General features: G+C 48.2%; 1 protein-coding gene across 3 annotated transcripts in view; it reads right to left on the minus strand.

Annotated features, from left to right (window-relative positions):
- The window catches only part of TTC6 (tetratricopeptide repeat domain 6), a 1,585,904-nt gene that overhangs the window by 226,271 nt on the left and 1,336,740 nt on the right, over nucleotides 1-22,893 (minus strand). For 2 of the 3 annotated variants that reach the window (XM_078659352.1, XM_078659351.1), the window contains exons 26-27: nucleotides 21,384-21,503; nucleotides 177-250 (exon numbers count right to left, since the gene is read on the minus strand). In XM_078659352.1, coding sequence (XP_078515478.1) covers nucleotides 177-250; nucleotides 21,384-21,503 — 194 coding nt within the window. The remainder of the gene's footprint in view (nucleotides 1-176; nucleotides 251-21,383; nucleotides 21,504-22,893) is intronic. The other variant, XM_078659353.1, reaches the window with a different exon arrangement.

Genomic DNA, 22,893 nt, shown 5'->3' on the forward strand with positions numbered 1-22,893 from the left:
TGACAACAGCCGTCTGACCTGATTCTACTCGAAGTTCTACCAACGGATCCTCCAGGGAGTCAAACTACGTCAGAGAACTGTCATGCGAAGAGAAGGAGTCTATGCCAGGACACCTTCAACACTTCCTGTGCTTCAAGTACTCCATACACCAGAGCCTTAAGAACACACATCTGTACCTGTGGTGACAAAGGCCGAGCACCAGCAGAATCCGGACATCTGATGGATGCTTCTCCATTGCTTCCTTGAAGTCCTGTTAGATAACAAGAAAGGAAACAGGGGTGAAGTAACCATTGCACCAGAAGTGAACCATTTTTATAAACATTCACAAACGCCCCTCCACAGCCCACGCTGGACACTAACAAACTCTAAATGACCATCCAGAGGTAGGTGCAGTCATTAACTATTCCTGCAGACCCCTTGCGGACACTGACCGCAAGCAAACTTCTCGCCGTAGTCATAGCTGGTCATCGACTTCCCGAGAAGGCCGTCCACAGTCACTCCTGACTGTTACCTGCCTGAAACCGCCTTTACAGTTACTGCCAAGCACAGTCTATACTGCCTGTCACTACATGTCACTACATGTCAATGCAGGTCACTGAAGGTCACTGTCTGTCACTGCAGGTTACTGCCTGTCGCTGCAGGTCACTGCATGTCACTGCAGGTGACTGTCACTGCAGGTCACTGCCTGTCACCACAGGTTACTGTCTGTCACTGCCTGTCACTGCAGGTCACTGTCTGTCACTGCAGGTCACTGTCTGTCACTGCAGGTCACTGCCTGTTACTGCCTGTCACTGCAGGTCACTGTCGGTCACTGCAGGCCACTGTCTGTCACTGCAGGTCACTATCTGTCGCTGCAGGCCACTGCAGGTCACTGCCAGTCACTGCAGGTCACTGTCTGTCACTGCAGGCCACTGTCTGTCACTGCAGGTCACTGTCTGTCACTGCAGGCCACTGCAGGTCACTGCCTGTCACTGCCTGTCACTGCAGGTCACTGTCTGTCTCTGCAGGTCACTGCATGTTGCTGTCTGTCACTGCTGGTCACTGTCTGTCACTGCAGGTCACTGCCTGTCACTGTAGGTCACTGTCTGTCACTGCAGGTCACTGCCTGTCACTGCCTGTCACTGCATGTCACTGCCTGTCACTGCAGGTGACTGTCTGTCACTGCAGGTCACTGCCTGTCACTGCAGATCACTGCCTGTCACTTCCTGTCACTGCATGTCACTGCCTGCCACTGCAGGTCACTGCAGGTCACTGCCTGTCACTGCAGGTCACTGTTTGTCACTGCAGGTCACTCAGGTCCCTGCCTGTCACTGCCTGTCACTGCAGGTCACTGTATGTCACTGCGTTTCACTGCATGCCACCACAGGAGACTGCCTGTCACTGCAGGTCACCGCCTGGCATTACATGTCACTGCCTATCACTGCCTGTCACTGCATGTCACTGCAGGTCACTGCAGATCACTGTATGTCACTGCAGGTCACTGCAGATCACTGCAGATCACTGTATGTCACTGCAGGTCACTGTCTGTCACTGCCTGTCACTGCAGGTCACTGTCTGTCACTGCATGTCACTGCCTGTCACTGTCTGTCACTGCCTGTCACTCTCTGTCGCTGCAGATAACTGTCTGTCACTGCATGTCACTGCCTGTCACTGTCTGTCACTGCCTGTCACTACCTGTCACTGCAGGTCACTGTCTGTTACTGCATGTCACTGCCTGTCACTGTAGGTTACTGTCTGTCACTGCAGATCACTGTCTGTCACAGCAGGTCACTGTCTGTCACTGCATGTCACTGCCTGTCACTGTAGGTTACTGTCTGTCACTGTCTGTCACTGCAGGTCACTGTCTGTTACTGCCTGTCACTTCCTGTTACTGCAGGTCACTGGCTGTCACTGCATGTCACTGCAGGTCACTGCCTGTCACTGCAGGTCACTGTCTGTCACTGCAGGGACCTACCGTCAGTCAGTCATCCACAGTCAGTGTTAGACACTTCCAGGAAGGAAGTGCTTTGTAGCTGGTGGTCTTGCAGACCACCAGCCACGTGCAGCATGGACTGATCATATGTGCAGCATGGACTGATCATATGTGCAGCATGGACTGATCATATGTACAGCATGGACTGATCATATGTGCAGTATGGACTGATCATATGTGCAGCATTGACTGATCATATGTGCAGCATGGACTGATCATATGTGCAGCATGGACTGATCATATGTGCAGCAAGGACTGATCATATGTTCAGCATGGACTGAATGTACGTGCAGCATGGACAGATGATATGCTCAGCGTGGACTGATTATATGTGCAGGATGGACTGACTATATGTGCAGCATGGACTGATCATATGTGCAGCATGGACTGATCATATGTGCAGCATGGACTGATCATATGTGCAGCATGGACTGATCACATGTGCAGCATGGACTGATCACATGTGCAGCGTGGACTGATCACATGTGCAGCATGGACTGATCACATGTGTAGCATGGACTGATCATATGTGCAGCATGGACTGATCATATGTGCAGCATGGGCTGATCATATGTGCAGCATGGACTGATCATATGTGCAGTATGGACTGATCATATGTGCAGTATGGACTGATCATATGTGCAGCATGGACTGATCATATGTGCAGCATAGACTGATCATATGTGCAGCAGATTATATGTGCAGCATGGACTGATCATATGTTCAGCATGGACTGATGATATGCTCGGCGTGGACTGATTATATGTGCTGGATGGACTGATTATATGTGCAGCATGGACTGATTATATGTGCAGCATGGACTGATTATATGTGGAACATGGACTGATCATATGTGCAGCATGGACTGATCATATGTGCAGCATGGACTGATTATATGTGCAACATGGACTGATTATATGTGGAACATGGACTGATCATATGTGCAGCATGGACTGATCATATGTGCAGCATGGACTGATCATATGTGTAGCATGGAGTGATCATATGTGCATCATGGACTGATCATATGTGCAGCATGGACTGATCACATGTGCAGCATGGACTGATCACATGTGCAGCATGGACTGATCATATGTGTAGCATGGACTGATCATATGTGCAGCATGGACTGATCATATGTGCAGCATAGACTAATTATATGTGCACCATGGACTGATCATATGTGTAGCATGGACTGATCACATGTGCAGCATGGACTGATCATATGTGTAGCATGGACTGATCATATGTGCAGCATGGACTGATCATATGTGCAGCATGGACTGATCACATGTGCAGCATGGACTGATCATATGTGTAGCATGGACTGATCATATGTGCAGCATGGACTGATCATATGTGCAGCATGGACTGATTATATGTGCACCATGGACTGATCATATGTGTAGCATGGACTGATCATATGTGCAGCATGGACTGATCACATGTGCAGCATGGACTGATCACATATGCAGCATGGACTGATCACAAGTGTAGCATGGACTGATCATATGTGCAGCATGGACAGATCATATGTGTAGCATGGACTGATCATATGTGTAGCATGGACTGATCATGTGTGCAGCATGGACTGATCACATGTGCAGCATGGACTGATCACATGTGCAGCATGGACTGATCAGAAGTGTAGCATGGACTGATCATATGTGCAGCATGGACTGATCATATGTGTAGCATGGACTGATTATATGTGCAGCATGGACTGATTATATGTGGAACATGGACTGATCATATGTGCAGCATGGACTGATCATATGTGCAGCATGAACTGATTAAATGTGCAGCATGGACTGATTATATGTGCAGCATGGACTGATTATATGTGGAACATGGACTGATCGTATGTACAGCATGGACTGATCATATGTGCAGCATGGACTGATCATATGTGCAGCATGGAGTGATCATATGTGCAGCATGGACTGATTATATGTACAGCATGGACTGATCATATGTACAGCATGGACTGATCATATGTGCAGTATGGATTGATCATATGTGCAGCATGGACTGATCATATGTGCAGCATGGATTGATCATATGTTCAGCATCGACTGATGATATGCTCAGCGTGGACTGATTATATGTGCAGGATGGACTGATTATATGTGCAGCATGGACTGATTATATGTGGAACATGGACTGATCATATGTGCAGCATGGACTGATCATATGTGCAGCATGGACTGATCATATGTGTAGCATGGAGTGATCATATGTGCAGCATGGAGTGATCATATGTGCAGCATGGACTGATCATATGTGCAGCATGGACTGATCATATGTGCAGGATGGACTGATCATATGTGTAGCATGGAGTGATCATATGTGCAGCATGGAGTGATCATATGTGCAGCATGGACTGATCATATGTGCAGCATGGACTGATCATATGTGCAGTATGGACTGATCATATGTGCAGCATAGACTGATCATATGTGCAGCATGGATTGATCATATGTTCAGCATCGACTGATGATATGCTCAGCGTGGACTGATTATATGTGCAGCATGGACTGATTATATGTGCAGCATGGACTGATTATATATGGAACATGGAGTGATCATATGTGTAGCATGGAGTGATCATATGTGCAGCATGGAGTGATCATATGTGCAGCATGGAGTGATTATATGTGTAGCATGGACTGATCATATGTGCAGCATGGACTGATCACATGTGCAGCATGGACTGATCACAAGTGCAGCATGGAGTGATCATATGTGCAGCATGGACTGATCATGTGTGCAGTATGGACTGATCATATGTGCAGTATGGACTGATCATATGTGCAGTGTGGACTGATCATATGTGCAGCTTGGACTGATCACATGTGCAGCATGGACTGATCACAAGTGCAGCATGGACTGATCATATGTGCAGCATGGACTGATCACATGTGCAGCATGGACTGATCACAAGTGCAGCATGGACTGATCATATGTGCAGCATGGACTGATCACATGTGCAGCATGGACTGAAAGCCAGGACCCAAATCCTCAAACAGGGCCCTGTGAGCTGAAGCGGGATGTTTCTGGAAGAATGCTGCTAGCCCAGTCTGCTCGGCTGGTGCCTCTTGGCGGGATGTATGTCCGCCTCCAATGCTTAGTGAACGTGTGGGGAAGCCTTCGATTGATCTGTTACTGGGACAGTGACCCGGAACACCAATGTCATCACTTTATTACCAGTGCAATGTGCCCAGGGGGCGGCACACGGGGCTCGTCTGTAGAATGTATCTGACCCCCACACAAGTCCAGCCGCTGCGTTGGCCGCCAAGATGACATGTTTCAAAAGTACAATACAAAACACAAAAGAGCAGATCAAGTCTAGGAGAAGTGTGTGTCTGCAATAGCAACCGCGCGGCACTAATGGTGAGTCGTGAAACAAAGGGTGCCAAACATGAAACCTATTGGCAGCAGGGGGCTGATAAGATTCCCATCAGACCACCCATGTGGTGGAGTTTGCGTCATGTGGGAATTGATAATCATGCCATCCCAAGTCCAACCAAATAGTGTCGGTACAGGAAAAGATATCACAAAGATGTGATCATTATGTGCATCCTAGAAGTGATGTAAACTAAAAAAAGTGCAGTGCTCAAAATTAATTTAAAATTGGCTACCCAGACTACAGGGAATGTTTTTTATACTAGAAGTCCGAGTGTCAAGGATTAAAAACACGCTACTACTTAGCGATGGGAATCTTATCAGCCCCCTGCCGCCAATAGGTTTCATGTTTGGCACCCTTTGTTTCACGACTCACCATTAGTGCCGCGCGGTTGCTATTGCAGACACACACTTCTCCTAGACTTGATCTGCTCTTTTGTGTTTTGTATCTTTAAGACTGGGGAGCGAGTAGACAGGTCATTAAACTGTCCCCCTGACCCTCCACACACCCTTTTTGTTTCTCAGTATTTAGTGCAGCCTTTGGCTGCGGGTCTATTAAACTAGGTAGCAAACACAGCATATTTTGCACCTTCTAAGCTCATCCAACTTAACTGTGTGTGTTGCCCCTCTGTCTACCGTTACCTATTTTCCATCATTGCACATAAACAAAATTACTAAAGGGGTTCCGTCATCCTTTTCTTCCACAAAATAAGAAGAAAAGGGTGATATATGTGCCCTAATTAGCATTCTTGGCTTTAGTCAAGAAACTTTTTTCCTCCACATGAATAGCCAGTTCCCTTTCAAATGTCTCCCTGAACGGCACGGGCTTTTAATATCAAGTCCCTTCTTTGATATATGTTTAGACCATTTCCCAATTCTTAACATCAGTGATGGAGTAAAATGTTTCATTTCTTATGATATTGGTAATCTCCACTACGAGTGATGTGGCCTCGCTATTCTATTTTGTTATTCACAGTGTTAATACACTGTTGAAACTGATCCGTTGTGATCAACTAAGCCCATAGAAGCAGAGTAATATCTCCCCTAGGAGTATATATCTGTCCCTAGTGACGTTTATATGTAGGGAAAGCATTAGCTTATCTTTTAATTTAATCTTTTAAGCTAATCTACTTCATAAGCAAATTGTTTGATGGGCGGTATATTTGCTGCGAGCCACCCGTCGTGATATCATATGACTATTATCTCCAGCAGTGTCTAAGGTTTGTGCGTTAGTCACTGTTTGCGCATGCGCGAAAGAGTAGTGCTTTTTACCTACCCGCGCATGCGCTAGAAGCTAGCGGTCTCTCCTGCGTGACCGTGCGCTTTCATTCCGATTGGGTCCAGTTTGGAAGATTTGTTGCCGGTGTGAGACATTGGTGGGGGACTGGTTGCCCCACTTGGGGCGTTAATTTAAGGAGGAAGCCTTTTGCCGTAGCTTACCTCCACTTCCGCTCACCATCATTTCGAGGCACCGACGGAGAGGTAGGACGGTTGGGGCTCTGTTTTACTGCAATGTAGCCCGACTCAGCATACCATACTATTGAGTCAGCCGCAGATAATCGAGTCAGTCATAGAGAGGGGAGCTAATGTGGCCCCCTGTCCCCATTATTTTTCGTTGGGGTGGTGGCCTTGCTCCCTTATATTTCATTATATATATGTATATCTCTTTGCAAATCGAGCATTTTATCTTTAAAATTGGCTCAGGTAACTACCAAGGGTGGGTGGCAGATAGTCCATCCAATATTAAGGCACTTTGGTCGATTAAGAGGCCATGACTGTAAATGCATTACGTCAGGTAGATTTACCTAGAGGTATACAGTAGGATTTGGATTTTTGTCTTGCTAACATGACTAAATACCCATCTTGTAGGCTCTGATGTCTGTTGAGGTTTAGTTTTGGCAGAGTAGTAACTACCATATGTCTGTTGGATTCTAAGTGTAGAGTAATTGGTCAGGCACGGTAAAGTTGTGTGCTTACTGTGTCTTTTTCTACACTCTAGAGCGGGGCCTCATACTCCCGAGCGGTTGCCGGGTGAGGTGAGGCCATCACCCACACCAAGCTGGGTGAGTATCACCTGTGAGGCAATTCCTCAATGTGATTAAGCTATTATGCTTCTCTCGAATGCAGAATGTAAATTATTCATGCAGGTGTGTCTGTATTATCTTTACGTGTGTGCACTATGGTGTCTATGTGGTACTTGGTGTTGCTTCAACATTTTGTCTCTCTGGTTTTTTTGATAGGAAGAAGATTTATAACTTCCCCTTGAGTGGACATTTAAGTATTCCAAGTTTTTGATATATATGTAACTTTTCAAGTGCATGTTTGTCATTTTTTCACTATGACATCTTATTTGTAGTCGCAGTAGCAAGATCTGTTATAAAAGGTCCTGAAGAAAGCCGGGTTAGGTGCCCTGAAGGCTGAAACATGTCGACCACACTATCTAGCGCCATAGGGTAGTCTTACTACCTAGCGTGTTTTTAATCCTTGACACTCGGACTTCTAGTATAAAAAACATTCCCTGTAGTCTGGGTAGCCAATTTTAAATTAATTTTGAGCACTGCACTTTTTTTAGTTTACATCACTTCTAGGATGCACATAAGAAATGCGTTACTTACCTGTAACAGCAGTTATCCAGTATTGGTGTCTTTCATAGATTCACATGCCTGAATCATTCCCCGTCGTCGAGATGGGAGCCCCGGTAATAGAAAAGTAATGTCCTATAGACATACATAGAGAAAAATAGGCCTAAGGGCCTTGCCTTAGTAGCCTATCTATGTCCTTTTGTAAAAAGGACCAAATTTCCAAAGGTAGCCAATCAGCTACCACCTCCCTCTAGAACCTTCCTGCCAGGAGCCTCAGTCTCTCAGATTTTCGTACGCACCAAGCTAGGTATACCTAACATATGCTCTGTAGTGAGAGATGAGTCCTTCCTGGGGAGGTGGGAGGGTTGCATGTGAATCTATGAAAGACACCAATACTGGATAACTGCTGTTACAGGTAAGTAACGCATTTCTTATCCAGTATTATGGGTGTCTTTCATAGATTCACATGCCTGAATCAGAATAGCAAGCAATACATTATGCACATATGCGATGGAATATAACAGTCTGAGATAATACATATCATGTGACTAGATACCATCAGTAATAAAAAGAGTAAAGTAAATAAATGTGCATACCATTGCAGGACGGTGGGAAGTAGGAAGGCTCATCTTACTGGAAGAGATGGCGAAGTACAGCTTGGCCCACAGCTGCATCCTGCATCAGTTCCGTGTCCAGGCAGTAGTGTCTGGTAAAGGTGTGCGGCGATTTCCAGGTGGCCGCTCTGCAGATGTCCAGAATCGGTACACCAGCGAATAGTGCTGCCGATGTGGACACAGCTCTCGTGGAATGTGCTCGGACTGAGGAATGTAATGGACGTCCGGCTTTGTCATGACAAAATGCAATTGTTGCCGATATCCATCTGGAAATGGATTGTTTGGAGAGTGGCATGCCTTTTCTCTGCCTGCTGAAGGCAACGAAAAGTTGTTTGGTCTTTCTGAAAGCTTTCGTTTTGTCCAGGTAAAATTTTAGACATCTCTTAATGTCCAAAGAGTGAAGAGATCTTTCCGCCACTGTGCCTGGGTTCGGAAAGAATGAGCGAAGCACAAGTGGTTCATTGAGATGGAAGTCCGAGGGGACTTTAGGAATGAAACGGGGGTTGGTTCTCAATATGACTCTGTCCTCTCGAAATTGCAAGAAAGGATCCTGTATCGAAAGAGCTTGCAACTCACTGACTCTTCTGGCTGATGTTAAAGCTAAAAGAAGTGCAGTTTTCCAGGAAATGTATTTGATTTCAGCCCTATGGATAGGTTCAAATGGATGTTTCATTAATTGATTGAGTACAATATTCAGATGCCACGTTGGTGGTATTCGTCTTGGTCTAGGGAAAGATCTGTAAAGCCCTTTAAGAAACTGTTTTATCAGTCTGTTGGACCATAGTGAAGGGCCTTTTGAAGACCTTGTGAAGCGTGAGATTGCTGCCAGGTGTACCCTGATGGAAGCATGCGCAAGACCTGTTTGGGCCAGATGCAGGAGATAAGGCAGTATCTGCTCTGGAGTGATCCTGAAAGGGTGTATATTGTTGTCTTTACACCAAATACAAAATCGTTTCCATTTCAAGGAATAAGTTTTGTTCGTGCTAACTGCTCTTGCTTTAGCTAGGACTTCCTTGCACTCCTGCGGGATGCTTAGGTGACAGAATTCTCGGTACTCAGGAGCCAAGCCGATAATCTGAGAGATTTCAGATTCGGGTGGAGTATCTGGCCTTTGGACATCGAGAGTAGAGAGGGATGTTGAGGCAGTTGGATTGATGGACGGACTGAGAGGCGACGGAGGTCCGCGAACCAATGTTGTCTCGGCCAGTATGGGGCAATGAGAATCAATGTGCAATGCTCCATTTTCATCTTCCGGATGACTCTGCTTATCAGGGGAAATGGCGGAAATGCGTACGCAAACACGTTGCGCCATGCGATGGAAAATGCATTTCCTAATGACCCCTGTTGGGGATGCCAACTTGCGAAGCTGTGGCATTTTTTGTTCTCCTTGGTGGCGAAGAGGTCTATTTGTGGTTTTCCCCATGCCGAGAAGATGTTGTCTAGAACTTGTTGGTTCAGTTCCCATTCGTGGGACATTGACCTCTGTCTGCTGAGAGCGTCTGCTATGACGTTGTCTTTTCCTGGGACATACTCTGATGTTAATGTGATGTTGTTGAGCAGTAGCCAGTTCCAAATTTTTTGTGATTCGCGAGACAGCGTCAGCGAGCGTGTCCCTCCCTGCTTGTTTAAGTAGTGCATTGTGGTCGTGTTGTCCGTCCTCACTAGCACTGCTGAATTTTTGATGCGAGGGAGGAATGCCTGTAGGGAGTGAAGGACTGCACGTAGTTCTAGGAGGTTGATATGCAGAGCCTTCTCTTGCTCCGACCATCTGCCGCTGATTTGTAAGTCTTGAAGGACTGCACCCCATCCTTCGAGAGATGCGTCCGTCGTTATGACGTGTGGAGTTTCTGGTAACAAGAACGTGAGACCTTTGGATAGGTTCTTGAGCTTCATCCACCAACCCAGCGTCTCGGATATTTGTCGAGTGACGACAATGTGATCCTCGAAGGAATCTGTACATTGGGTCCACTGTTTGGTCAGGGCCTCCTGAAGGGGGCGCATTCTGAGCCGACAGTGAGGGATGAGTAGAATGCAGGAAGACATCATCCCTAGAAGAGATTTGAAAATCCTTACTTTGATGGTTGGTTTTGAAGATATTGCGGTAGCTAGAGTCATCAGTTTGTTTTTTCTTTCCAGAGACGGGAAAGCTTTGGAGGAAATGGTGTTTATCGTGGCCCCCAGAAATGTTATTATCCTGGTGGGTTGTAAAGTAGATTTTTCGAAGTTGAGAGTCAAACCTAGGTTCCGGAAAATATCGAGACAGGCGTTGGAAGACAGCTGCGCGTCGGTGAGAGACGGTGCTTTCACCAGCCAGTCGTCCAGGTAGGGGAAGACCTGGTGATTCTGTTGTCTCAGGTAAGCTGCCACAGGAGCCAGGCACTTTGTAAAAATGCGAGGCGCTGATTTGAGGCCAAATGGGAGGACACAAAATTGGTAGTGGAGACCTGCTACTTCGAATCCTAGGAATTTTTTGTGTCGTCTGTGTATTGGGACATGGTAATATGCATCTTGCAGGTCCAAAGATGTCATAAAGTCTCCTTCCTCCAGGGAGCCTAGGATTTCCTGGATAGTCACCATTCGAAACGATTGGCTTTTCAGGAAGGCATTGAGCGCCCTGAGATCTAGAATGGGCCTCCATTTCTTCTTTTTCTGTTTTATTAAAAAGAAGCGGGAATAAAATCCCTTTCCCTTTTGAGCTGATGGGACTCGCTCTATTGCTCCCTTTTTTATCATGGAAGAGATTTCCTTCAGTAACATACGAAGGTGTTTGTGATGATGTTTGTGAGGAGGGGTTAACGGTGGGATGGAGTTGAATTCCAAGGTGTGACCGTGTTGAATCAATTGTAGTACCCACCGATCCGTCGTAATCATTTTCCAATTTTGGAGGAAATGTGTCAGCTTGCCACCAATTTTGAGCGGACAGGATGATGGGGGGACTGGCTGCGGGAAATGGTCATTGTCTTCCGCCAGCCGTTTTCTTTTGCGATTTGCCCCTGAAGTTCTGTCTCCCGTAGGGGGTCTGACGACTTTGTTGTTGCTGTCGCTGCGGATATTGTGAGCGATTTTGATTATATGAGTATGTGGATTTGCCTTGATAGGATCCTCTGTATGTGGATTGTCCTCTTCCTCTGTGCCCTCGAAAGGACTGGTTTCTGAATTGTAAAGTCCCGAGGGCCCTTGCAGTATCGGTGTCTTTCTTAATCGTCTGCAAGGCTTCATCTATTTTAGCTCCAAATAGTTGTTGTCCGTCATAGGGCATATCTACAACTTTGGTTTGTACCTCTTGCCTGAAGGACGTCGCTTTGAGCCATCCTTGTCTGCGCAAAACTGCGGCGCCTGCAAGCTGTCTGAAGCCTGTCATGGCGACATCGACAGCTGAATCTATGATTTCTGATGCTGACATTTGACCTTCATGAAGGAGTGCCTGGACCTCATTTTTCAAGTCGTCAGGCACGTGCGTGAGATATGGAGCAATATCTTCCCATAGTTGCCTATTGTATCTGCCCAGCAGAGCAATGGCGTTGGCCACTTTGACCGTCATGGCTGACGTTGTGGAGAAGCGTTTGCCTATGCCATCCAATTTCCTGCCCTCCTTGTCTGGTGGTGCTGACAGTGGCGAGGATGGGTTTCTGGAGTTCTTCTGGGCGGCTTGAGTGATGACCGAATCTGGTTTTGGATGTGAATTAAAACAAGTGGGTGCCGTTGACGGAGCTCTATATTTTTTGTCCAGTCTAGGGACCACTATTGAAACAGATGCAGGAGTTTGCATGAGTTGTAGCCCCTGTTCCCAGATATGTTCTATTATGGGAATGGACCGTGCCTCCTTCCTTATGGGGTCTTTGAAGTCATACAAGAAACAATCCGTTACTTTTGTTTCCATTGCCATGTGAAATCTAGTGGCCGCTCTCTCTATTAAATTGTGGAATCCACCGATATCCACTGGTGGAGAGTCTGATGTGCTGGGTTCCGGTGTGGCCGGAGAATGAGCAACGTAATCCTCGTCATCTCTGTTTTGAGAGAGGTCATCTCTAACCTCACCTTCCTAAGGAGGTTCGTCGTCATCATCAGAGGATTGTATGTTGTGAACCTGTTCATTGTCTTGAGGAATAACCAAAGGTGCTGGTCTTGCCCTTGGTGATCTTTGCTGTTTGGAAGATTCTTGAGAATTGTCATGTGAAGGTGTCGCCGACGATTCTGGGAATCGCTTTTTATAGTCTGTGATCAGGAATTGAAGATCATTAACTATCTCAGCCGGCAATACGATCATTGGAGTGACTTGAGTATGTACCTGAGCCCGAACAGTTTCTTCCGTAAAAATAACATCATCTCCGTCATCGTCAGTACTCTGGCATTTGACATTGAGATCTGACGGGCTAGTAGCTTGTTCGAATTGTTCATCATCTGATTCGTCAGCTTGTAGTATGTGAGAAGGAAGCAGTGATTGAACCCTACTGGGTGATGTCAATTCGGGCGTAATAGGGAGTTTGGTGACCTTTTTTGATGGAATTAACTCCGCTTTTTTCCATGGCGTCGATGATGTCGTCGTCGACGAGGTCGTCGACGGTGTCGTCGACGGTATCGACGTCGATCGTTTTTCAAGCGTCGAGTGTCCCTTCGCCGATGAAGCTGTCGTCGACGTGGCGGTCGTCGACGGTGCGGCTGTCGACGATGTCTTCGTCGACGTGATCGTCGACGGTGCCTTCGCCGTCGTCGATGCGGTCGTCGACGGTACTTTCGCCGTCGTTGATGTGGTCGTCGACGGCAGTTTTGTCGTCGGCGGCGTAGTAGCCGTCGACGGTGCATTTGTCGTCGGCGGTGCTCCTACCGTCGTCGGTGTCTTCGTCGACGATGCGGTGGACGTCGACTGAATTCTCGTCGACGATGTCGGTGTTTTCTGTTTTGTCGACGTCGACGGTGATGACGACGGAGTTTTGACAAACGATTGCTGTTTTTTAATAAGTACAATCGACGATATTGGCTTACCCGTCGTCGACGAGTGGGTGGTCGTCGTCGTTGAAGTCAAGGCTGACGATGCCACCGTCGTCGAGACTGTCGTCGTCGATGTGGAAACATAGTTCGTTTTTCTTGAAGAGAATGTCATGGAAGTAGACGACGAGGACTGCGATGGCTTTCTAAAGGTTGCAGCATCCTTCACAGACGTGTCAGATCTTGCCTCAGAAGACTTTGAAGTAGTCTTTTTGTGAGGGACGTCTGGATGGCCAGGGGAAGCCTCTCTTGGCCTTTTTAAGGACAGTTTTGAGGAAACTGAAGCCATTTCACTGCCCTCCGAGGAGAGCACCTCATCATCTCTGGTTTTGAGTCTGTTTAACCAGAGGAGCAGTCTGCCTTCTCTATCCTTAAGTGTTTTGGAAGAGAATGTTCTACATACCCTGCAGTCCTTTACTGTGTGGTCAGGGTAGAGGCAGTAGAGGCAAGTCTCATGCTTGTCGTCGACGTGCAGTCTCTTCTTGCCACAAGAAGAACAAGCTCTGAAGAGTCCTTTTTTCTGTTGTTCAGCCATAGTTGAAGTATAATCCAAGTTTTTTGAAGAAAAGTAGAGAATTTGAAGAAACCTGAGGAGAGCTCAGGTGGGGACTCCCTAGCACAACGTGCGGTAGAAAATCTGAGAGACTGAGGCTCCTGGCAGGAAGGTTCTAGAGGGAGGTGGTAGCTGATTGGCTACCTTTGGAAATTTGGTCCTTTTTACAAAAGGACATAGATAGGCTACTAAGGCAAGGCCCTTAGGCCTATTTTTCTCTATGTATGTCTATAGGACATTACTTTTCTATTACCGGGGCTCCCATCTCGACGACGGGGAATGATTCAGGCATGTGAATCTATGAAAGACACCCATAATACTGGATAATGATCACATCTTTGTGATATCTTTTCCTGTACCGACACTATTTGGTTGGACTTGGGATGGCATGATTATCAATTCCCACATGACGCAAACTCCACCACATGGGTGGTCTGATGGGAATCTTATCAGCCCCCTGCCGCCAATAGGTTTCATGTTTGGCACCCTTTGTTTCACGACTCACCATTAGTGCCGCGCGGTTGCTATTGCAGACACACACTTCTCCTAGACTTGATCTGCTCTTTTGTGTTTTGTATCTTTAAGACTGGGGAGCGAGTAGACAGGTCATTAAACTGTCCCCCTGACCCTCCACACACCCTTTTTGTTTCTCGATGTTTCAAAAGTAACCCGTTACCCGAACTTTTAGGCGTAAGGTCCACAGAATCTGTAAGCTCTGCGAAAGTTTAAATTCCTTTCTTCTCGAGCATTTGTGGCTCAGATGAAAAGGAAGCTAAATCGATGCACTGGTTGGCATGGAATGTCGAGACGAGCTCTGGCCACACACGAGGGTTGGTGCACAGATGCCTCTGACCTTCAGAAGGGTTATATGATGTTACTACGCATTCTGTTAGAGACTTTCCTCCAAGGCCTTCATGGCAAGACTTGAGTCACTTGACTGATGCTGCCGGCGTGCCCATCCCGGGCAGAGGCTGCACCATGTCTGGCAGATATCGCAGCTCACAGCTGATGTGTTGGACTGCCAAGGGCTGTTTGTTGTGACTTTCTATGTATTTCCATTTAGTTGGACTGGATGCCTTTGTAGTAGTTTTACTGTCTTCTTTTAAAGTCCACATGCTCTTCAGGGACCTGCAAATGCCCAAAATCTACAATCGGAGGTGCTGGTCGCAGGGTTCAGGGACTGGTCCTGACTGGGCACCACTGGACGCAGCTGTGGGCGAATCAGGGGCGCAACCAGGTCTTAATTTGGGGGGGGGGCTAACATGGCAAACAAAGGGGCGTGGTTAACATATTAATCAATGGGGGCGGGGCCAAAATGGCAGACAATCAGCATCCGGTAATGCTCAGGTCAAGCTGAGAAAAAGAAATGGCAAATACAGATACTGCCTTCGAAACTGGACAACAATCAGTTTTATGAGAAAATACATTGGAGAACAGAGGGTAATGTCAACCATTTATATATTAACAGACATAAGGGATTTGTTAATCTTGCAATAAAGTGTCACTCAAATACATTATATTGTCTCACAACGATATTATGTAGACGGTTAAAAATGCACCCTTTTTTCAAATGGAATGTCCATGAAACTGGGTCAAACCTAGACTGTTCACAGATATAATTCACACAATAAACGGGGACTCTGTCCACCCACCAAAGACACAGAAGGAATTTCAGATTTAGCAATGTGTCCATTTGCAGTGTTGTTACAAACTATAGCACGAACAAACATTCATTTATTGGCAGTACAGACATCAAAGTATGTTGCTTTAATGTATAGGCAGTGGAAGTAGGCATGGATGGGGTGCTGTGCAGCAGCACCCCCAAAATAACCATACTGGAATTCAGACGGATCATGAGAAATAATAAAGCATTTACATTTTGATAATATCATGTTTCATTTGCTGTACTTCAAAAGACAGGACAAAGGCCAGGCTGTTGAGACTGCGAAAAACACAGAACATGGTAATGATATCTCTGTCACAAGGTTCCAATCCTCAATCCTCACCTCTTCGGCTGGTGCAGTTCCTGACCTCGGGTCACTCCCTACGCCGCACTGCTCCTCCTGGGTGCCCATGTCTCCCCGCTGCTGCCTCTGACCGAGGGTTCGCCGTCCCTGGTGACTGCCACTCTCACAGTGCCTAACATTGTTTTCTTCCCCATCCTGTAATTTTGTCATTTTTTCTTTTGTGTACTTATTTTAACTGTCTGCCTTTTCGCGCCACTGCCCTCCTGCCCCCGCGCCCCTGCTTCCCGCTGCTGCTCCCCTGCGGCCCGGCCCCCTTTTGCCTTTGGGTCCCTCGCCCATTGGCCGCCCGGCTCCCGCCTCCCAGCTGTTCCTCCCTCCCACTTCGCCTCTTATAGAGGTCACCGCGCGGAAGGGCAGCGAACGCACGCAGCAGACGCACCGCTGGCGTGCCAAAGGCAAGCCCGTCTGCGCCCGTCCATGCCTGGACCGCGCCCAGTGCCAGGACCCCTGGACCCCACGCCCCCCGCAACGCCAGACTGCACTACGACTCCAGCACCCTTCGCGCACTCAACACCGGATGAGGCCACCCCTGCTACCGGGCCACCCCGAGGCGCACCCAAGGACCCTTCGCCTGCCGGAACTGCAGATTCACCAGCATCCAGCCAACCAAACTACCAGCCAAAGAACCCAACCACCTCCGCTGCATCCTCCTCAACACCCGCTCTGCTCGCAAGCACGCCATCGAACTCTGGGACCTCCTAGACTCCACCGCCCCCGACGTCGCCTTCCTGACGGAGACCTGGCTGAACAACACCTCAGCACCAGACATCGCCATAGCCATCCCACATGGCTACAACAACTCCCGCAGAGATCGCACCAACAGAGTTGGAGGGGGAATCGCCATTATCCACAAGGACACCCTCAGAGTCTTGACCACCACCGATGACACCCTCACCACCGCAAAGCACATGCCCTTCCAGATCCACACCGACCCCAACACCACCCTCAGAGGAACACTCGTCTACAGACCTCCCAGACCACGACCACAGTTCAGCGACACCATCGCCGACCTCGTCAGCACCCATGCCCTCGCCTCCCGGACTGCATCCTCCTCGGGGACCTGAACTTGCACCTCGAGAACAACAACGACGCCAACTCCACCGCCCTAATCGACAACCCCGCCAACCTCGGACTCAAACAGCTCGTGATGACACTCACCCATGCCACTGGACACATGCTGGACCCCATCTTCTCCACAAGCCCCTACATCTCCTTCAACCACACCACCGAACCCCACTGGACCGACCACAGATGCGTCCAATTCTCTTTCAGGAAACCCACCACACACCACCGCACCCAACAACTACCACGCCGCTGCTGGGGTAAGGTCACCAATGACCAACTGACTACCACCCTCGCCCTGAGACCACCCACCGACCCAGACACCGCTGCGACCAACCTCAAACAGTGGATCAACGACTGCGCCAACACCCTCGCCCCTCTCAAGACCTCCACAACCAACCACACCAATAAGAAAGCCGCCTGGTTCACCGAAGACCTCCGGATCTCCAAGCGCACCTGTCGGAAGGGGGAGAAGAAATGGCTCCATGACCGAACACCAGACAGGCACACAGCCCACAAGAGCGCCACCCACAAACACCACCAACTCATCAGGACCGCCAAGAGGACCGCCTAGACAACAACGCACACAATACCAAAGAGCTCTTCAGCATCGTGAAAGAACTCTCCAACCCCAGCTCCAACACCAACGACATCCCACCATCACAAGACCTGTGCGACTCCCTGACCACCTTCTTTCACCGCAAGATCACCGACATCCACAACAGCTTCAACACCGACACCCCTGCACCAACCACCGAGTCCACTACCCTTGCGACCACCACCCGCCTGACCGCCTGGTCCTACGTCAGCGATGAAGACACCGTCAAAACCATGAACTCCATCCACTCCGGATCCCCATCAGACCCCTGCCCTCACCACGTCTTCAACAAAGCCAGCACAACCATCGCACCCCACCTCCGGAAAACAATCAACAGTTCCTTCGAGACAGCAACCTTCCCGGAAAGCTGGAAGCACGCCGAGATCAGCGCCCTTCTGAAGAAACCCAAGGTGGACCCCAAGGACCTGAAGAACTTCCGGCCCATCTCCCTGCTCCCATTCACAGTGACAGAGAAGATCGTCAACAAACAGCTAACCCGCTACCTCGAAGACAACAACATCCTGGACCCTTCCCAATCTGGTTTCCGCAGCAACCACAGCACCGAGACCGCCCTCATCGCCGCCACTGACGACATCAGGATCCTGATGGACAAAGGAGAAACAGCCGCCCTCATCCTCCTGGACCTATCAGCAGCCTTTGACACAGTCTGCCACCGAACCCTATCAGCACGCCTCCATGACGCCGGAATTCATGAGAAGGCCCTGGCCTGGACCATATCCTTCCTCTCCGGCAGAACCCAGAGCGTCCGCCTCCCACCCTTCCGCTCAAAAAACACCGAAATCATCTGCGGCGTCCCACAGGGATCCTCCCTCAGCCCGACGCTGTTCAATATCTACATGGCACCACTCGCCCACGTCGCACGACAACATAGCCTCAACATCATCTCCTACGCCGACGACACCCAGCTGATCATATCCCTCACTGAAGACCGCCAAAGCCAACCTCCACAGAGGAATGAAGGCCGTAGCCGGCTGGATGAAGTACAGCAGACTGAAGCTGAATTCAGACAAGACGGAGGTCCTCATTCTCGGACCCACCCCATCAGCCTGGGACGACTCTTGGTGGCCCACATCGCTAGACACAGCCCCGGAACCCACAGACCCACAGACCACGCATGCAACCTGGGGGTCATCCTCGACTCCACCCTCTCCATGACCAGGCAAGTCAATGCCTTCTCCGCGTCCTGCTTCAACACCCTCCGAATGCTCCGCAGGATCTTCAAATGGATCCCCCAGACACGAGAAAAACCATCACCCAGGCCCTCGTCACCAGCAGACTCGACTACGGGAACGCCCTCTACTCAGGAACAACAACCAAGCTCCTGAGACGACTACAACGAATCCAGAACACCTTGGCACGACTGATTCTCAACGTCCCCCGTCGCAGCCACATCGCACCCCACCTGAGAGGCCTGCACTGGCTCCCCGTCAACAAGAGGATCACCTTCAAACTCCTCATCCACGCACACAAAGCACTACACAACACCGGACCCACATACCTCAACAAGCGACTCAGCTTCCACACCCCCACCCGAAGCCTCCGCTCAGCCAACCTCGCCCTCGCCTCAGTACCTCGTATCGGGAAGGCCACCGCCGGCGGAAGATCCTTCTCCTACCTCGCCGCCAAGACCTGGATCGCTCTCCCTACCAGCCTACGACAGATGCAGGACCTGCTGCCCTTCAGAAAACTTCTCAAGACCTGGCTCTTCGATCAGTAGCGCCCCACCCCCCTCCCCCAACGCCTTGAGACCCTCACGGGTATGTAGCGCGCTTTAGAAATGCAGTGATTGATTGATTGATTGATTGTAATTGCATTTATATAGCGCTTACTAACCCTGACGAGGCGATTAAGCACTTTTTCAGTGAGTAGCATGCTACTCCGGAACCTATAGAGGATCAGTGGTGAATTAGTAGAGTGAAATATGAAAGTAATTTGAGTGGTGGACATGGTAGTCTGTTATTTAGATTGAGAAGGACAGTGGAGGGATAGAGGAGGGAAAAGGTTTGCATTTATATAGCACTTACTGCCCCATATGAGTGCTGAAGTGCTTTTTTGGTGAGTAGCACGCTTCTCTGGAACCCAAACAGGATTAGTGGGGAGCTGGTTTAGGGAAATATGAAATTAATCTGAGTGGTGGAGATGTTAGTCTGCTATTTGTATTGAAAAGGAACAGCGGAGGGATAGAAGAAGGAAGGGTCTAGAACATGGTTTTTTGGGGGGTTCATAGCAGTAGGAGAGGGTTTGGGATGAAAGGGGAAGAGTTACAGGGACGGGTGTAGAAAGGCTTGGTTGGGACATGTGAATAGTAAAAGAGGTATGAGATGGAAGGAGGGGTAGAGGAGGGGTAGAGGAGGGGTAGAGGAGGGAAGAGTATGGGGTTTAGCATGAATGAAAGAGTGGAAAGAGAAAATATTAATGGAGGTATAGGGTTAGAAATAGGGCAGCACATTGGACAGAGTAGTAGAGTGGGTTTGAGATGGGTCAGAGTGGAGGTAGATAATATATTGCGAGAGATATATTGTCAAGCAAAACACTGATGTACACGGTACTATATTGTGAAATCTAGGATAGTGCAAAGTAATAAATATAAAGATACATAAGTACATGAAAGGTATCTAAATGCATAAGAAAGGTGATCTATGTAAAATATAGCTGCATTCAATAAACTAAGACTTTCAAGTGTTTTTGTACTGGTCTGTGTGTGTTAGGTGTTAGATCATTCCGGACCATTACTTCAGGTCCTACAGAATACTGCGGCCAGACTAGTCTTTAAACTACCACCCCCGTTCGCCCTCTGCCCAATAATTAAATTAAATATATATATATATACATATTATTTTAATTATTAGTAAGTTGTTTTGATCCCTATGCTATCTAATACTTTCCCTACTGTTACACCCTCTGCAGTTGGAATAGTAATTTTTACCCCTACGCTATCCAACACTTTCCCTACTGTTGCACTCACTGGAATGGGAATAGTCATCTTTACCCCTACACTATCCAGCACTTTCTCTACTGTTGCACCCTCTGGAGTTGGAATAGTTATTTTTACCCCTACGCTATCCAACACTTTCCCTACTATTGCACCCTCTGGAGTTGAAATAGTAATTTTAACCCCTATGCTATCCAACACTTTCCCTACTATTGCACCCTCTGGAGTTGGAATAGTAATTTTAACCCCTACGCTATCCAACGCTTTCCCTACTATTGCACCCTCTGGAGTTGGAATAGTAATTTTAACCCCTACGCTATCCAACAGTTTCCCTACTATTGCACCCTCTGGAGTTGGAATAGTAATTTTTACCCCTACGCTATCCAACACTTTCCCTACTGTTGCACCCTCTGGAGTTGCAATAGTAATTTTAACCCCTACGCTATCCAACACTTTCCCTACTGTTGCACCCTCTGGAGTTGGAATAGTAATTTTAACCCCTACGCTATCCAACACTTTTCCTACTGTTGCACCGTTTGGAGTTGGAATAGTAATTTTTACCCCTACGCCATCCCAATCATAAGCTAAGGATGGAACCCAGAGACATGCTGGTGCTAGAGTTCCTCAATACCTGCAGTGCGTTGCCGTAGTCCTTCAGCTCCAGGTAGAGCACACCACGGTTGTGGAGCGTCTTGGTGTCCGTTTCCTTGCATGGACCGAGGAGCAGCACAGTGCTGTAATCTGCCAAAGCCTACAAGAAAAAGAAAGGCAGGCTTTAAAGAAAAGCATTGGATATGTGTGATGAGTGAGCTCTCTCTTAAGGATGAGCTTGGGAGGGATGTCTCACCTCAAGTACATCGGATACAAGTCACAGTTTGTTAGGAGTGATGCCTTGCGATGCATAAAATCTGCTTCCTGCAAGACACCTGGATAAAATCTACAAAGAACCACTGGGAAGAGACTGAAAAGATGAGCCCTCCACCATCCAAACAAAGGCCATGCTGGCGCCTTGCCAAATTTTTTATGTACTTTTCGCCCTGAAATCCCATGCCCTGTCTGCTTTATTTTATGGCTTTCCCTACGACCCTCCAAGATCACTGACAAAATAGCGACATTGAAAATATCGAGGTACGAAAATATCAAAGCAAAAATATTGTTGTCCAGAATATCGAAGTCCTATCTACATAATGGTAAGTACAAAAATATCAAGAAAAATATATATTGTTGTAATGTTTAAAATTATAAGTAATACATTTGGGGGCCGATTCCGATTCGGGAAAAAACGCTCCGAATAGCCGTTCGGAGCGTTTTTCCCGTACGAATCGTACCCTGCAACGTCCCCCGTACGTACGTACCAGGAGCCGTACTCCATACGAGTCGTACAGAGACCGTACGACTCTAATCTCCGTACGATTCTCCCTCGGAACCCACTGTACGCGACATCTGTACAGTTCGTAGCTGGTTTTTACGACCCAGCAAGTACGATACGTGTCGGGTACGCACCGTATGACCCTTTTTCTACGGGAGCTGAAAACAGCCGTAAAAGCAGAGTTTGCGCAGAAACAGGTACGGAACGGCCCCCCCGGGTACGGTGCGTACCCCCCATGATCGAAGGGGTACTCATCGTACTCCTACGAACATGGGGTACGGCTCGTACACCCATCGTACATGGGGTACGGCTCATACACCCATCGTACATGGGGGTATGGCTCGTACACCCATCGTACATGGGGTACGGCTCGTACACCCCATGATCGTAGGGGTACGGTGCACACCCCTGCGATCATGGGGGGTACAGACTGTACGGTGTGCATGTGTTTATGTGCTTTTCCATACGACTCGCCCTTACCTGACGTGGACCGTACGAATCACGTCCTCAAACCCCGGTCCGGATCGTACTCGTCGGGTCGTACGACATGTGTACGAGTCGTACGGCATGTGTACGAGTCATATGGTTCACGGTTTCAGCCTTGCAATACGTACGGATCGCGACGATTCAGACGGATTCACAGAATACGGATCGTACTACGCGACTCGGACGGACGGGTACGATTCGTACGGAGAGTGCTCCGGATACAAATCGTACGTATGATTTTTTTACCGAATCAGAATCGACCACATAATGTAAAAAAAAAATTAAA

Source organism: Lissotriton helveticus, chromosome 9, assembly GCF_964261635.1.
Source record: "Lissotriton helveticus chromosome 9, aLisHel1.1, whole genome shotgun sequence".
Lineage (NCBI taxonomy): Eukaryota > Metazoa > Chordata > Amphibia > Caudata > Salamandridae > Lissotriton > Lissotriton helveticus.